Here is an 18,292-nt window from a genome sequence, read left to right as displayed (position 1 = left end):
TATAAGTCCTGCAATTGGTCTGTTGAATGAAGTAGCAAATGGATAATTATCAACCTACAAGATATCTATGATAAAGTTATTTACATGATGAATTTCTATGGTGGTGTATTGTCTGTTGACCACCCTCCTCCCCACAAAACAAAACAAAACAAAACAAAACAAAACAAAAGAATGCCTACTGTTGAAATAATAAAATGAGATACTGTCTTTAAAGCATCTTGCTCCTATTATTAACTTGGCTGATAATTCAACACAATCTGAGTTTATTATAGCTCATAGTCAGGAATCATCCTATGCCTTACATCACAGCAACCATTTTCTATAGCTCACGAAAAGCGTCAAATCTAATGAGAAACTCAGAGAGTACTAGCCCTGTTTAGGGAGCCTGTCAGGAGTTGTGAAGAGTCTGAGGTGTTATCCTTCTTGCTAGCTTACAACTTAGCCTGCCAGTTTCATGGCTTCTGGCAGAAGATATGAGACTCCTGGGAAAGAGACAAAGAATTTTATTCTTTGGACTCGCAGCATCTTTTATATTAGTTCCTAAGCGCCAGTTCCCACAAGGAGGTACAAAAAGGGCCAGGTGATATCTATACACACTGGCTTACACTCCAGGAAAGGAACCCTGACCTTAAGGACATATTCTTTTATGATGGTCATTAAAATGTTTGCCCTTGGCCCGTAAGAGACATTATTGTGCTGGAGAGGTAAGCATGGCTGCCCTTTGCTCCAGAATGATACACTCTTTCTATCTCCCAATATTGTTTGTTATACACATTTACACATATTTTAAAAGTGGACAACAGACAATAGTACAATGAAGACCTGGGGAGCGGGGTGGAGGGAATCAATGGGGGAGAAAATGAGGACACCTGTAATACTTTGGACAATAAAGATATATTAAAAATGAAAGAAAAGATAGTCCAGAAGAAAAGGGCAATAATGCTTTGCTTACAAGACCGACAGAAACATGAGACCACAGAGTATTGTTTCTCAACAGAGCCCATGTAGGCACAGTATCTCTTTTACTATGCCCATCAGTTCACACCAACTACAGCTATTTGAGCTAATCATTTCAGCAACAGGGAATTAAAAATGGAAACTTATCTAAGGGATAAAAAGAGGATGATTGAATTATGTGCATCTGTCATTATAGTGATCATATATTTGATTTATAAAGTTTTAAAGTCAAATATTGCTTTTGAGAGGTGATTACTTAAGAGAATTTGGTCAACTCAGAAATAATCTGATAGATATACTAGTTGAGTTTCCTGTGCACATTTAGATTCTCATATAGAAAAAGTTAAGTAAAAGGGAATAAAAACTGTCTACAAAGTTTGCAGAAAATATACAGGGCCAATGTTCGGCAGTTTAATATGCCTAAATTTCTCCCCTTTATTGAATTTATGTAAATTATCCTGTTTAACATTTACTTGAGATAGATTTTTGTCACTTAATTAAATAAGAGTATTTGTGGCAGAGAAGTGGAAAGCAATATTTAGCTTTAGTAGGTAATTAGCCACTGAACTATAAAGGTCTGATCATTTTTCTGATTTCACACTGAAATGAACAAAACGACATTCCAGGCAAGGGATGTTTTTCATTTCAAGGTGGTAAGGTTCTTTAATGATTTTGTGATTTACAAAATTCTAGTAAGGTTTGTATGGTTATTCAAAATGCAGAGTATTCAAGGCAGTTAATTCTTGAGAATCAGCTTTGGCAATGTATAGCAATGTTTCAATTTCACCAGCTAGTGATGGCAATGAACCTAAGAAATCCACCCCCAGGCACTAATAAAACCCCAAATTCTACCTTCTACATCGGCATTGTGTTGAACCTATTTGTTTTGTTTAGTCTTAATTTTGAAAATGGCATGAATGTGATCAATATATCTTTCTTATTTAAAACTCATTAAAAACACTTATAAAAGCCTTACTCTGTACAAACCTTTAATCTTTAAAGGAACTAACTACAGGAGTATTAGGTTTAAAGAACAGCTTTTTTCAAAATGTTGTAGTACTTATTAATATTATTATTGAATTAATAAAATTGTTTATTCATATTTCTTGTCTCAAAAACATTTGATTTGAATGAAGATTGATAAACATTTTTTTGGCATTCATCTTCCTTATCTCCTTTCTTTACATGTTCATTTTTCCCTTTTTTGTCCCTTTTATGTAACACTAAGATTTTAGTTTTAAGAGAAGCAATTCATCCTTCATAAACAATGCACTTTATACTTAGAAAATAAAATCAATAATTTATAACAAGAGCAACAAGTAATTTTTCTAGTTGTTTATAATATTTTATCTTCATATTTTATAATCAATATGGCTACATTTTTTGTACCATAAAGCTGACAAAATAGCAGTGATGTGAGAAGAGGCTGTGTGGTGTAATATGATTTACAGACCAAATTAGTATGTAAAAGTCATGCCAACATTCATCTATAGATAAAGTGTCCTCTAGAATTTTGAGGGCATTGTAGTTACCAGTGCACAACTTAATATTGGGATGGCTTCTTATTTACTTAAGATCTGATTTTAGAGTCTAAAAATCTGGGTTAAAATCTTGCCTTTGCCCCTTCCTGTGACAAATTACTAAAGTCCGCTGTCTGTAAAATTATATTAAAAATACCCAGTATCTAAGTTTTATTTGTTAAAGTTAATGTATAAAAATATTTGATATAGTGGTTGTTTAATAAATATCTGTAAATAAAAATTACTTTTTACTTGACTCTGGGATTTACAGAATCATGGTATCTCAAATTTAAAATGAATTTCTGTATTCTAGTCTAATTTTGCTGAGAATCTTAAGAATTCTTTAAGTCCCTAGTCTCCTCCTCCTCCCAAAAAGAAAGAAAATATATATTAAAGATCTATTATGAGATACTTCCAAATGAATTATAGTATTTAATTTTCATAACTTTTACCTAAGTGGAGAATCTGGACATCACAAAAGTAAATGAGATACTCGTGATCACATAACCAGGACAAGGATTCACACCTACATCTGTCTGAATCCAAAACTCTATGACTTTTCTCCACTTTATTTCATTGCTCAAAGTTTAGAGATTTGCCCAGCATAAACAGCATTTAGCAGTATCTGTGGAGGTCTACTTCCCACCCACTCCAACATTTCCATCTTTAATCAGTGTTCATTAATAAATATAAATTGCTTGATAAAGGCATAAACATTTGATTGCCTAATTTCATTAGTTTGTTACTGTTCTTTTTCATTAATGAAGGATTAGAGGAGACTTAGATTTGAATATATTTGCTACACTTTCTTTCATTGTAATACTAAAGGCCTAGCACACAAAATTCATGTGTGGGTATGGTCCCTAGGACTGCCCTGCAATCAGGGCCATCTTCCCTAGTTGCCCACAGCCTGTCCCGCCCCCACTGCCACCCATCCCTGGTTCCCCGTTCTCCATCCGGTGATCTGTTCTTGATGGCTGGGGTAAGGAACCGAGAGGTCAACTGTTCCTGCCCGGTCGCCGGCCCCGCCCCCACTGCAGGTGGCCATCATGTGACTGGAGCCTGCCAGCCAGGGAAAGGGGCTGAGATGTTGTCAGTGAGCCTCATAGTGACTGGTCCAGTGGTCGTTCTGGTTGTTCCGCCATTAGGGACAATTTGCATATTACCCTTTTATTATATAGGACTAGTGGCCTGGTGCATGGATTTGTGCACATTGAAAAGAAATTGGGAGCCCGCACCTGTGTGCCCGGGGATCTTCCATGACCCTGTGAGCCCCTGGGAAGTTGTGTGGGGAGTCTGTCCTCCTCCCCACAGCTTCCTGAAAAACTATTTCCAAATGTCCTTCTGTGGCCAGTGTCATGCCTTGCCGGCCATGAGGTCCCCGATGGACGCCTTGGGCTGTGCTGGATGCTTTCCACTGCTCAGAGTCAGATAGGAGACGCTCTGAGGTGAACAATACAAAGTTAGGGATCTTGGGGGGAAGAGGTGCTCTGTTGCCCACACCCCACCCTTCAGATCCATCTCTCTTTGACTTTTTCTCCTATTGTCAGTCGCCACCTATTATATTGCTGCCTTCCTCTGTAGCTCCAGGGCAATCAGTAAGTGATGAGATTTGATCTCGATGCCTGAGACAGAGTTCCAGGAGCCCGGCGGCAATATCAGGCTCATCCTGGTTACTCCAAGTATCCACGCTTCAACTGTTTTAAATAGGAAAGATATATTGATCACATTGATGCCATTTTCAAAATTAAGACTAAACAAAACAAATAGTTGACTAGGGGCCCAGTGTAGGAAACGTGCAACTTGAAAGGAACTGTGGGCTGCGAGGCTGCAGTGAGCACAGAGGCGGTTCTTGGCCCATCCTCCATGCCCCTGCCTGGCCCCTCCCACCGCAGCTCCTGGTCCCCTGTCTGCTGGCAGCCTTGCTTCCACTGCTGCTTCTCCCACCTGCTGATGGCGCTGGCCCCGCTCGCACCCACTGATGGTGTGGAGCTATTCGGGCTGGTGCCAGCAGCGGTGTGAGCAGGGCTGGAGCTGTCAGTGAGCGCGAGTGGAGGCTGCTGCCCCAATCACCCCTCAGGATCAGGGGGAGGTGGAGAAGCCCTGAGGGGTGATTGGGGCTGGTGCTGGGTGTTGGCAGCCTGTGCCGGGCACCAGCAGCCTGTGTGGGCAGTGGCTCTGGTGCTGGTAACAGGTGCAAGCGGGGGTGGCACTAGCAGCAGATGAGAGCGCCCAGCGGGATCGCGGCTCGAGGCAGCAAATAATTTTCAGTAACTACCAGAGGCTCACCCCCATGACAGCAACTGGTGCCCCGCCTTGGTCTGGCGCCCCTGCTCACCTGTTCCACCATCCCGCGATGGCCAATGCCTGCCATGTTCCGCGCTCTGCCGCCTGCTGCCAACGCCCGCCATGTTCCATGTGCACCCCATGGTGGTCAGTGCACGTCACAGTGTTCGGTTTGAGCCTCTGGTGGTTACTGAAAATCCTTTGCTCCCATGTGCTGCGGTCCTGTCCGGTGCTTGCACCTGCTGCCGGCACTGGCCCTGCCCGCACCTGCTGCTGCTACTGGAGCTGCCACTCGCACCCGCTTAGGCAGCTGGTTCCAGTGCCGAGTGATCAGCACTGATAGTGGGTATGAGTGATGGCTACCAGCCCCGGTTGCCCCTCAGGACTTCTCCCCCTCCCCCTGCTCCTAAGGGGCGGAAGGGGCAGCAGTTGCAGCCCACACCTGCTGACGGCACTAGCCCTGCTTGTACCCGATGCTGGCACCGACCCCAATTGCTCTGCGCCATCAGTAGGTACGAGCAGGGCCGGCACCATCAGCACATGGGAGTGGTGGAGGAGGGAGTGGGGATGCTGGCAGACAGTGGACTGGGGGCTGTGGCAGGATGGGCTGGACGGGGGTGTGGAGGATGGGCGGAGACCCACCCCTGTGCCTACTGCAGCCTGGTGGCCCACAGTTCCTTTCAAGTTGCACGAATTCATGCACTGGGCCCCTAGTATATAGATAATACTCTAATATATACTTATAATTGCTGAAGAATTAGATCTTAAGTGATCTCACCACACACAAAAATGTAACTCTATGAGGTAATGGATATTAATTAACTTGATAGAGGTAATCATTTTGTAAATTATACATATATCAAAATATCACATTGATTACTATATATAATATTTTTATCTTACAACAATTCTGGAAATATTTTTGAAAAAAAGTATATCTGTGTTTTTCAGTTCAAATCTGACCTAATTTTTTATTTTATTTATTTATTTTTTTAAAAAAAAATTATTGATTTTTTTACAGAGAGGAAGGGAGAGGGATAGAGAGCCAGAAACATTGATGAGAGAGAAACATCAATCAGCTGCCTTCTGCACACCCCCTACTGGGGATGTGCCTGCAACAAAGGTACATGCCCTTGACCGGAATCGAACCTGGGACCCTTGAGTCCGCAGGCTGACACTTTATCCATTGAGCAAAACCGGTTAGGGCTGACCTAATTTTTTAGATGCTATAAAATATTATGAGAAGCTTGATATAAACTATACATTTATCAAAGATTTATTATATTGTAAAAATTATTGGTGTAATCAATATTTCTATTGGTTAAATTAGTTCTGTTGAAAAAATTATTTAAAATTATATTCTTCACAAACTGTACAAAATGAGAGAAATACATTTGAATTTTAGGGGCTATCTTGAAACTATTTCAAAGAAGTTGATAGGATATAAGACTTCAAAGATTCAGTTTTGTGGTGGAGAATAATAAGTGATTTGGATGTTTAAGAAATGATAAGTCATGCAATGAGACTGGGACATGGAATCAAGGCTGAAAAACTGCAATTTTCCAAGTGTATTTATATCTATTAGAAAGTTTCATAGTACTTTCATAACTTTTTCCCTCCACTTGGTCTCTTTTTTTAATATGCTACCAAATTTAGAATGATTTGGTTCACTGGATACCAAATAATATAAATGTAAAATGGAAATATAAAATGAAAACATTTTCAAGTATTTTATCTTTGGTTATGCTTTAAAAGTCCACTGTTTCCTCCGAAATAGATATTATGTTCATTTTGATTTGACTTTGTATGTGAAAGGGAGGTAGGTCTGAAATTAAAAGAGCAGCAATTTATATTATAGAGGCAGTCACTGTAGTCTCTACAGAACCGCATGCAAAAATATACTTTACAACTTTTAAAAATTATGGCTATGTGTTTATACAGTGTGTTTGCAAATTTTTATTTAACCATTTTTTATTTTTAAATTAAATTTATTAAGTGACATCTATACTAATAAAAGGGTAATATGCTAATTAGACCGGGAGACCTTCCCGACATCCTTCTAGAGAAAGCTGTGATGGCGGGGCCGATTCAGTGGTGGTTAGGGGCGATCAGGCCAGGAGGGGAGGGCAGTTGGGGATTATCAGGCCGCCCAGGGGGGCATTTAGGGGTGAGCAGGCTGGCAAGGAGGGGAAGTTAGGGATGAGCAGGCCAGAGGGGGGCAGTAGGGGGTGAGCAGGCTGACAGGCAGAGTGGTTAGAGGCGATCAGGCAGGCAGGCAGGTGAGCAGTAAGGAGCCATCAGTCCTGGATTGCAAGAGAGATGTCTGACTGCCGGTTTAGGCCCCCCAAAGGGATTGGGCCTAAACCGGCAGTCAGTCATCCCCCGAGGAGTCCCAGATTGGAGAGGGTGCAGGCCATGCTGAGGGACACCCCCACACCCATGCATGAATTTTGTACACCAGTCCACTAGTTGGTTAATAAGATCATATAGGTTTCAATGTACATATCTATGATACATGATTATATATTGCATTGTGTGCCCAATACCCACAGTCAAATCAACTTCAGTCACCATATATTTGGCCTCCTTTACTCTTTTTTTTTCAAATTGCAACTTCAATAAAAGTTCCTGCTTTATTATTCCAAATAGTTTTCCCATGTAAAATAAATGTCCAATAGTTCCTGGTATGTGGAAAGATAATGTTAAAGTCACAATGAAGCCTTATTGACAGAAGCTTGGCTATATAAGGAGCACAAGTTGAGAAAAGGTTTAATCTCCAAACCTATTAGATTGGATGAAGCGAGATCAGTAACGGCCACCTTGCGACATTACAGGAGGTCTCATTCCCATCAGAGGTCGAGGAGGCCCACCTTGATAAGGGGGCACCATTGGCAGTCCCTGCCCATATGGGGGCATAGCACCAGGAAGGTAACCTGGCATGCCTTGATGATGACCACCATACTGACCATGAGGTGGCATTGGGGGTCTCATTTGTTGTTGTTGTGGGATGCCTGGCTGTGGTGGCATCATAGCTCCAATTGGTCCAACTGGTGGATTACCAATGGGAGTCTTTCCTGGAAGAGGAAGATTACGTTGGTATTTAGGTAACTGTGCCCTTCTTTCTTCCAACGATATATCCTCATCTGGATAGATCAACTTACTGGTTGCACTGGTTGTCGTAAGAGTAGCAGACTTATTTGTTATTGATGCCGCTGGTTTAGCTGCAGTGCTATTTGTTGTACTAGTAGTTGAAGCTGTAGACTGTGTATAAGCAGGGAATGTAGGCTTCGGGGGTTCTGTAGTTGTTGCAGGGGTACTACTTAAGGGCTTGAAATCTGTACCAACAGGTCCTTGGACAGTTGCCTGAGGCTGTCTGGCACTGGGGAAAAGAGGCTGAGTAACTGGAGGCTGTGGAACAGGAACTGTTGCTGTTGGTGCAGGTGGTCTATTAAGAATACCTGGTGCTGAAACAGCCTGTGCTTGAGTCATTGGAGGAATTCCAGGACGTGGAACAGGAGGGGGCATACCTGGTGGCATACCAGGCATTAGAAGTGGTATTCCTGGTCCAGGTGACATCATTCCACCCATTGGCATCATTCCAGATGGCATGCCTGGCATAACTGGTGGCATTCCTGGCATCAGAGGAGGAACACCTGGCATTAATGGAGGTATGCCTGGAGGCATTCCTGGTGCTCCTGGAACTGGTGGTAGTCCTGGCTGTGCCATTGGGGGTATATAGCCTTGTTGGCGTTGAACAGGCTGTGGTTGAAATGAAGTTGAAGCTGCAGAGTCGTCATCATCATATTCATCAGAATCATCTTGCTGCTTCCTTTTTTGACTCTCCTGTGTTTTCTGTTCAAGAAGTTGTCTTCTTTCATCCATGTCTTTTTCTGGAATACCTTCCATACCACATATTTCCAACCCTATGTCTGTTCTCCCAGGTATTGCATTTGGTACAGCATCTATTGTCTTTTTATGCACCTGGATGCAATGTGTAGCCAAGCCAGGTCCTCTGTACAACTTCTTATGACATATATGGCATTTAAAATGTTTTGCTTTTTGGTGCTGTATAAGGATCTTCTCATCATCAAAATCTCTATTACAATACCAGCACCACGGCTTCAGCTGCTTCTTCCTCTTGCGACCCATCACTGTGCTCCACGGATGAAGTGAAAAGGGAGGAGAAAGTAAGCAGGAAAATTGAGGCGAAAACCGCTCAGTCTTCAGACCCAACCACCACCACTGTGTCCCACAGGAAACTTCAAGTTCTGTGTCTTATTGTCTTGTTACATCTGTATTTATACCAGTTGGTTTTAATCCTGTCAATTTCTATTCCAAAGGTTAGGACATTTCTTATCTCCATTCCAGGGAGTAAAGATTATGTAGCTTAAGCATGATTGTTCATAGTTAAAGTGATTAACTACCTGCCTGGCACTTAGTTAAGGGGTTTTATTCCCTCCCTAACTTCAGGGAAAAATCCCTACCTGGGGAAACGACCTTTCTTGGAGAGGTGACCTTGGTTAATACACATAGTGTCAAGAAGGGGAGCAAACATATTAAGAACAGTATGCCATATACGCCAGGTCCCTTGAAACATATGCTGTCCAGATGTTCCTTTCCTGCAGCGACTGTGTCAAGCAGCAAGGATGGACTGGCTTCCAGCAAATTCCCCCTTTTTTATTTTTTAAATGACAGCACGTGTAAATCAGCGGCTACTTCTCGGATTGGGTTGTTTAAGACTCGGGAGGAGACTGACAAGCAGTGATAGCGAGCATGGCTATAAACATAGTGGATGGAGTGCACAAGGAGCCTTGTCCTGTAGAAGGTTGCTGGCCTCTTCAGTCAAGGGATTTCAGCTGTTCCCAAGTCAGTGATTTGGTTGTCCTTGTTGATCTGGCTAGCGGGCGGCGTCATTGGCGATGGGCTTCCCGAAGCATCAGCAAGTTGAAGGGCTGCATCAAAGGGTCCATCAGGGCCCCGTTTGATGGTGGTGGTGGTGTCCGGGGAGGAGTCAGCTGTGCCCTCTGGGTCGGCCAGGGGAATCCTGTTTGAGGCGCCATATGTTAGGGTCCAACCCCTGCAGGTCCAGGGGTTCCCCAAGGTGTGGACGGAGTCAGCGAAGAAGGAATGACATGGAGACAGTGTTCAGGTGATCATCATAGCCAGGTTCCTCCTGGCCTCCTTTACTCTTAACTACCCCTCACCCACTTACCTCTGGTAACCACCATACTATTGTCTATATCTATGATTTTCAGTTTTATATCCCACATGTGTGGTTATTAGCTTTCACTGACTGACTTATTTCACTTATCATAATATTCTCAAATTTCATCCATATTGTCACAAATGGCAGTATTTCATCTTTTCTTATGGCTGAGTACTATTCCATTGTGTATATATACCACATCTTCTTTATTGAATCCTCTATTTCAGGACGCTTTGATTGTCTCCATATCTTGAACATCATGAATAATGCTGTAAAGAACATAGGGATACACAAATATTTTTGAATAAATGTTTTCTAATTTTTCAGATGATACTTGGACAAGGGGTCATATGCAGCTTCTTAAATAAGTTCATATAGGTTTCACTTGTACATTTCTATGATACATGATCTGTACGTTGCATTGTGTTTCCACCACCCAAACTCAAATCACCTTTCTTCACCATATATTTGGCCTCTTTACCGTTTTAATACCCCTCCCTAAACACAAAATACAATATACAGATGATACATTATAGAATTGTACAATTGAAACCTATATAATTTTATTAACCAATGTTACCCTAATAAATTCAATAAAAAAATTTAAAATCTTGAATCCTGAAATGTTTTTTCATACTTTAGAAACTGAAATAAAATCTACTGGGAGAAATTATTTGTATTGAAATATGGTTTACAAAAGAATTCACTTTTAAAATTATAAATGCATTTTGCTCTTTCATTTCTTCCAATTATGACTTTTATTTTGTGATCTTCAGAAATGAATAATTATGAAATAATTTTATCACCAATATGTTTTGTTTGCATAATAATTTAAGTAATTAATAACCAAGTGAGGCCTCATTGCCTTATAATTGATTAAACATTTGAATAGTTTTAAAATAGAGATACTTTACACTAAGGCATTATCTGAGATTTTATTATAAATATAAATCATGCCATTAATTATGCTGCCTTTTTATCTATATATCTATGTCTATGTCTATGTCTATCTATATCTAATCTATATCTATAGATCGATAAAAGCCTAATATGCTAAGGTCTGACTATTTGACCATGCAACCAGTCCCTATGACATGCACTGACCACAAGGGGATAGACGCTCCGATCTATATGTTAGCTTGCTGCAGGAGTCCCTCCTGCAATTCCTCTCTGGATGGCCAACCTCCTGCGTTCCCTCCCTGGCCTGGCCCTGATCGGCCTAATCAGGATTGGGCGAGATGGGCTGGACATGCCCTGGAGCCCTCCTGTGGTCCCTCCCTGGCCTCTAAAATATTTCTTCTAATTAATTTCCTTTCAATGTGCACGAATCCATGCACCAGGCCTCTAGTTAATAATAATAGGATTAAGGGCTATCTTTAAACTTATATTATTTTCTGAGATTTGTAACACATAAAATCCAGAATATTAGCAACAAGTTTTCCCATTCCTAAACTACTGTCTAGTTTGATAATGTAAAATTAGTAGATTGTGATTTCTAATCTTTTCTAGATAATTACTTCCTCTTTTCCCAGGAAACTTCAGAAGTGATTTTTTAGGTCTTTTGTTTGTCATTTGCAAGGTTAGCTCATTGTAGATCATAATATTGTCTTAATTTTATAATATTGTTATGTCTTAAATTATGTGATTTTTTAAAAAAATAGACTTTTTAAAAGAGTAGTTTTAGGCTTACAGCACAATTAAGTAAAAATATTAAAGATTTATCATATAACACATACTCTCCCATTATCAACATCCCTCACAAAAATGGTATATATTTATATATATTTTATTATTGATTTCAGAGAGGAATGGAGAGGGGGAGAGAGAGATACATCCATGATGAGAGAGAAAAATTGATAGGTGCCTCCTGCACACCCCCTACTGGGGATAGAGCCTGCAACCTGAAACCTGGGTACATGCCCTGACCAGGAATAGAACTGTGATCTTCTGGTTCATTGGTTGACATTTAACCACTGAACCATGCCAGCAGAGCTATATTTCTTAAAATTGGTGAACTTACATTGACACATAATAATCACTGAGAGTCCACACTTTACATTACCATCACTGGTATTGTACATTAGGTTTAGAATGACTTTTTCCGGATACTGCTGATCCTTTTTTATGCCAAAAGTCATGACTATACATAAACTTTTAAAGATGTATTGTTTTGAATGACTCATTTTTTAAAATAAATTTACTTGCTTTATTTCTTTTTTTAAAAAAAATATTTTATTGATTTTTTTACAGAGAAGAAGGGAGAGGGATAGAGAGCTAGAAACATCGATGAGAGAGATAGATCAGCTGCCTCCTGCACGCCCCCGACTGGGGATGTGCCCGCAACCAAGGTACATGCCCTTGACCGGAATCGAACCTGGGACCCTTTGGTCTGCAGGCCGACGTTCTATCCACTGAGACAAACCAGTTCTGCTGAATGACTCATTTTTAAGAATCCTCAGTCTTCACTGAAACCCAACATATGTGTTTTGCTTTGATTTTTATTATAACTATTATAGTGAATGTGAACAGTGATATTTCATGTTGTTTGAATTAATATTTCCCTAACGACTAATGGTTTTGAGCATTTTATTCTGATTGTTGATATCTTGTGTATTTCATGTGGAGAAATGTCAGCTCAAGCCATTTGCCCATTTTTAAATTGTCTCTTTATTTTTGAGTTGCAAGGGTTCTCTATATAGTTGGAATAAGAGAACTTGATCCAATATATGATTTTGAAATATTTTCATTCTGTGCGTTGTCTTTCATTTTCTTGAGAGTGTTTTTGTTATGCAAAGTATTTTTAATTTTGATATGGTCCAACTAATTTATTTTTCTTTTGTTGCTCATGTTTTTGGTATCATATCTAAGAAACTATTATCAAGTCATTATAAAGATTTTTCCCTGTTTTCTTCAAAAAGTTTATAGTTTCAGCTATTATATGTACATTTCTTATTCATTATAAGTTAATTTTTATATGTTGTGAAGTAGGAGTCTGTCGAGTAAGACTCCCTCCACGTTCTGCGTGGAGTAGGGTTCGGTATCTGAAAGAGGAGCCACACAACAAATGAGAGAAAAAGACACGAGATAATTTTGCAATATTGGGGGACCAGGCGGGCAAGTCCCGAAGGACTTCCACCTATGCTCTGGCCTCTCCAACCTTTTATTTGGTCTAGGGTAGCCCTAGGGTAAGGAGGTTTGTCTGGGGTAGCCCGAAGGTAAGGTGGTTTGTCTGGGGTAGCCCTAGGGTAAGGAGGTTTGTCTGGGGTAGCCCTAGGGTAAGGAGGTTTGTCTGGGGTAGCCCTAGGGTAACGAGGTTTCAATGGCACACAGATTAGGTCATAACTTCACCCTTAGGCAATTTACATGATTAAAGGTAGGGAGGTTGCTTCAGCTATCATTATCTAGATTAACTGGGTAGTACCTAGATTAACTGGGTGGTGCACAGCCCTGACCTTTGCTAGGGCTTTCAAATGTTACTAACTTTTGGGGGTCTCTGTCTATACTCAGCTAGTGAAGACAGTAAATGGTTTCCGGCAAGAGTCCAACTAAATTCTCTTGCATGTGGATATTCAGTTGTCCCAGGACCATTTTTTAAAAGAAACTATTCTTGGCCTTATCAAATAATCATAATACCATTATTGACAATCAGTTGATCATAGACACTTGGATTTATTTTAGACTCTCAATTGTATTTATTAATCCCTATGTTTATCCTAATGCCAGTATCTCATTGTCTTGATTACCAGTGATTTGAAATAAGTTTTGAAATTAGAAAGTGTAGTAACTCTCTACTTTTTTTTCAAGATTACTTTGCATTGTGGTCACTTGCATTCTATATGGATTTTGGTATCAGCTTTTACATTTTTGTAAAAGAGCCTTTGGGATTTTGATAAGGATTGATTGAGCCACTAGATTGCCTTTGGTAGTGTTTCCATCTTAACAATAATACTGCTTCTACCAATCCATGAACATGGGATGTATTTTCATTTATTAAGTCCCCTTTCATTGATTTTTACAATATATTATATTAGTCACAGCATAGGTCTTGCACATCTTTGGTTAAATTTATTTTTTACATGCTTTGATAAATGTGATTATTTTCTTAATTTACTTTTGGGAGTGTTAATTGCAGATACATAGAAATAAAACAGGGGAGAGATCAACCAAAGGACTTGTATGTATGCATATAAGCATAAGCGATGGACGCAGACAACAGGCGGGGAGGGTGAGGGCAAGACTGGGGGGATGAGGGGACAATGGGGGAATAAAGACACATTTGTAATACCTTAATCAATAAAAAGTTAAAAAAAGAAATAAAACATTTTTGTATTTTGACCTTGTCCGTGTAACTTTGCTGACTTTGTTATAAGCTCTAATCTTTGTTTCTTTATATTTTTTGTATGTAGTATCATGTCATTTGTGAATGGAGATAGTTTTACTTTTTTTCCAATTTGATGCATTTTATTTCTCTTTCTTGCCTAATTACCCTAGCTAGAACTTCTAGTACAATATTAACTCACAGTGGCAAAACGGGGCATCCTTGTCCTATACTTCATCTAAAGCAGCGGTTCTCAACTTGTGGGTCTGGGGGTTGCGACAACCCTTTCACAGGAGTCACCTAAGACCATCGGAAAACACATACATAATTACATATTGTTTTTGTGATTTATCACTATGCTTTAATTATGTTCAATTTGTAACAATGAAAATACATTCTGCATATCAGATATTTACATTATGATTCATAACAGTAGCAAAATTACAGTTATGAAGTAGCAACGAAAATAATTTTATGGTTGGGGATCACCACAACATGAGGAACTGTATTAAAGGGTCGTGGCATTAGGAAGGTTGAGAACCACTGATCTAAAGGGAGAAGTTTTCAGTCATCAAATATGATGGTATCTCTTAGGTTTTCATAAAAGTCCTTGATCATGTTGAGGAACTCTTTTTCTAGTCTTAGATTTCTAAGGTTTTTTTAAAATATATTTTATTGATTTTCCACAGAGAGGAAGGGAGAGAGATAGAGAGCCAGAAACATCGATCAGCTGCCTCCTGCACATCTCCCACTGGAGATGTGCCCGCAACCCAGGCACATGCCCCTGACCGGAATCGAACCCGGGACCCTTCAGTCCGCAGGCCGACACTCTATCCACTGAGCCAAACCGGTTTCGGCTCTAAGGGTTTTTATGATGAAAAGTTTCCAGATTTTTATCTAATGCTTTAGCTGCATCAATTGAAGAAAAATCCTGTTATTTTTCTCTTCATTTTATTAATGTGGTGTACTACATTGATTGATTTTATATGTTGTACCACCTTGTGTTGCCTGAATAATTCCTACATCATCATAGTATACAATCCTATTAATATGCTGCTAGATTTGGTTTACAAATAATTTGTGAGGATTCATAAGTTCTTTTTATTAATATTATGAAAATATATTTTTTAAAATTTTAATGACAACTTAAATCTTCTTTGTCATCAATTACTTTTGGTATTGTTTACCAGGAATTTCAAACGAGCCCTATGAATAATCTTTCTTATCCATGAGGTCAAGTTCAAATCCCTTTTGATTATTTTTTTTTTTCATGAGAGAAATCATTCTTTTCCCAGTACCACCTGATACTTCTGTGTCATCTTTTAAATTGAGATGCCTTAAGTACAATTTAATAATTATCCTAGTTGTTTGGACAGGAGGAATGTCAATCTTCTAATATAATGCATTTGGCATTTTATTTATATCAGTAGATGAGCTTTGATTGTTGCTTTATTACTAAATCAGTATGTTTTCTCTACAACTTATTAAACTCATCAGAATGTAGAACCTATAAAATTTACCCTTTGCAAGAGAAACTAAGATGGCGGCATAGGGAAACACCGAAATTGCTGCCTCCTACAACAACTTCAAAACAAAATAAAAAGACAAACGGACATCATCCAGAAATTACAAGAAGGCTGGCGGAGTGGAAAATCTACAACTAGAAGGAAAGAGAAAAGCACATTGAGGGTCAGGAGCTGCGGAAGTAAAGTGCAAAGGTACGGAGGCTCGAGAGTGCGCGGAAAGGGGCTGGTACCTGAGGATGTGGCTGTCTTTTTGAATCGGGAGGGAGTCACAAGCTCCCGACTGCTCTGAACTCCGGTTCCGGGAAGTCTCTGTGTACCCAGGACTCATACGGGGAGAAACTGGAGGGTCTGGCAGCGGGCAGACCTCAGAACTCGAGGGCGGCTTTCCCTCAGAGGTGTTTGGAGCAATTAAATTATCAGGACACTGAGAGGAGTGCGGCCCCTTAGGGCAGGGCTGAGAATCCGCCATAGTTCCTTGCTCTGCCCTTTGATTCCCTGAGACCCTACCCCACCCAGGCTGCGGCAGAGGCTTTTGCATGTGAATGCCCGGGCCCTTTGCAACCTGAAAATTACCTAACAAACGGCAGCTGGGCCACAGACCCAGAATGTCCAAGAGAAGGCCCAGGGCCCCACAGCAGCTTGCATTGCTTCACAGCTGGGCCACATCAGGGCACCTCCAAACTCCAAAAAAGGAAGGGGAATCTGCAATTCTCTTCATAGCTCCTGCTGGGTAACCTCCAAGAGCCAGTGTACCCAGTGGTCAGAGGGGGACCATCCGGATTACAACTCCTCAGATCCATAAGGGACACACCCAGGGGGCAGACTCAGTGAGCACCAAAGCCCCACTGAAGCAAGTCTTGCCCCAGAAGGGTGTCTTAAGCACAGGAGTTCTCCCACTGCAGACACAGCCAGTTCTCACTACCAATTGGCCTGGAGATCAATTCCTCCCAGTGATCCTACAACAATCAAGCCATAACTACAACAAGACTGTGCACAAAGCCCACAAGGGGGTGCACCAAGAGTGTCCACCTCAGGTAATTGGGGAGGCTGAGCCACTGGACCCTACAGGACACCTAGCACACAAAACCACTCTACCAACACAGGGAAGCATAAAAAATGCGGAGACAAAGAAACAGGTCACAAATGACAGAAATGGAGGAAAGCAAATGACTGGATATAGAGTTCAAAACCACATTTATAAGGTTTTTCAAGAATTTTATGGAAACCGCAGATAAATTTAGTGAGACCCTCAAGAAATCTAGTGAGACCCTCAAGGATATGAAAAAGGACCAACTAGAAATTAAGCATACACTGACTGAAATAAAGAATAATATACAGAGATCCAACAGCAGACAAGAGGATCCCAAGAATCAAGTCAAAGATTTGAAATACAAAGAAACAAAAAATACCCAACCGAAAAGAAAAAAGAAAAAAGATTCCAAAAATATGAAGATAGTGTAAGGAGCCTCTGGGACAACTTCAAGCGTACCAACATCAGAATTATAAGGATACCAGAAGAAGAGAGAGGGCAAGATATTCAAAACCTATTTGAAGAAATAATGACAGAAAACTTCCCCTACCTGGTGAAAGAAATAGACTTACAAGTCCAGGAAGCGCAGAGAACCCCAATCAAAAGGAACCCAAAGAGGACCACACCAAGACACACCATAATTAAAATGCCAAGAGCAAAAGACAAAGAGAGAATCTTAAAAGCAGCAAGAGAAAGAAAGTTAGTTACCTACAAGGGAGTACCCATACGACTGTCAGCTGATTTCTCAACACAAACCATGCAGGCCAGAAGAGAGTGGCAAGAAATATTCAAAGTGATGAATAGCAAGAACCTACAACCAAGATTACTTTATCCAGCAAAGCTATCATTCAGAATAGAAGGTCAGATAAAGAGCTTCACAGATAAGAAAAAGCTAAAGGAGTTCATTACCACCAAACCAGCATTATATGAAATTCTGAAAGGTATTCTTTAAGAAGAGGAAGAAGAAAAAGGAACTCTTACCATTTGCCACAGCATGGATGGAACTGGAGAGCGGATAAATACCACATGATCTCACTCATTTGTGGAATATAATGAACAACATAAACTGATGAACAAGGACTGATCCAGAAACGGAGTGGCATTGATTGGACTGTTGGGCCTTGGAGGGAAGGTAGGGGAGGGTGGGGGGAAAGGGGAAAGATCAACCAAAGGATTTACATGCAAGCATATAGGCCTAACCAATGGACATGGACCACGGGGGGCGGGAGGGGGCGGGGGGGCGGGGCATGAGCAGGGGGGGTAGGGGGTAACGTGGGGATAAGGACACATATGTAATATCTTAATCAATAAAAAATATATTTAAAAAATGGGGGATCAAAGCAAAAATAAAATTTACCCTTTGCAGTATACAGTCAAATTGCACCTTCTAATGTATTGATTATAAAATATGTATAAATGGGATTCAAATAGCTAATGAATTTCTCTTCA

The 18,292-nt window shown here is 40.5% G+C and overlaps 2 protein-coding genes across 2 annotated transcripts in view; one reads left to right on the top strand and one right to left on the bottom strand.

Moving 5' to 3' along the window:
* The window catches only part of GRID2 (glutamate ionotropic receptor delta type subunit 2), a 1,378,765-nt gene that overhangs the window by 510,631 nt on the left and 849,842 nt on the right, over positions 1 to 18,292 (top strand). The window lies entirely within an intron of this gene.
* On the bottom strand, positions 7,374 to 9,019 carry LOC132216213 (BUB3-interacting and GLEBS motif-containing protein ZNF207-like). The gene has a single exon (XM_059665381.1). The coding sequence runs from the start codon at positions 8,910 to 8,912 to the stop codon at positions 7,569 to 7,571; it is 1,344 nt and encodes a 447-aa protein (XP_059521364.1). The 5' UTR covers positions 8,913 to 9,019; the 3' UTR covers positions 7,374 to 7,568.

The sequence above is a fragment of the Myotis daubentonii genome, chromosome 1 (genome assembly GCF_963259705.1).
Source record: "Myotis daubentonii chromosome 1, mMyoDau2.1, whole genome shotgun sequence".
NCBI lineage: Eukaryota > Metazoa > Chordata > Mammalia > Chiroptera > Vespertilionidae > Myotis > Myotis daubentonii.
This window is presented reverse-complemented; position numbering and strand designations above follow the sequence as displayed.

Bases quoted from the DNA above. Each gene is read 5' to 3' on its own strand.
- LOC132216213 (XM_059665381.1), bottom strand. From the start codon at position 8,912: ATGGGTCGCAAGAGGAAGAAGCAGCTGAAGCCGTGGTGCTGGTATTGT.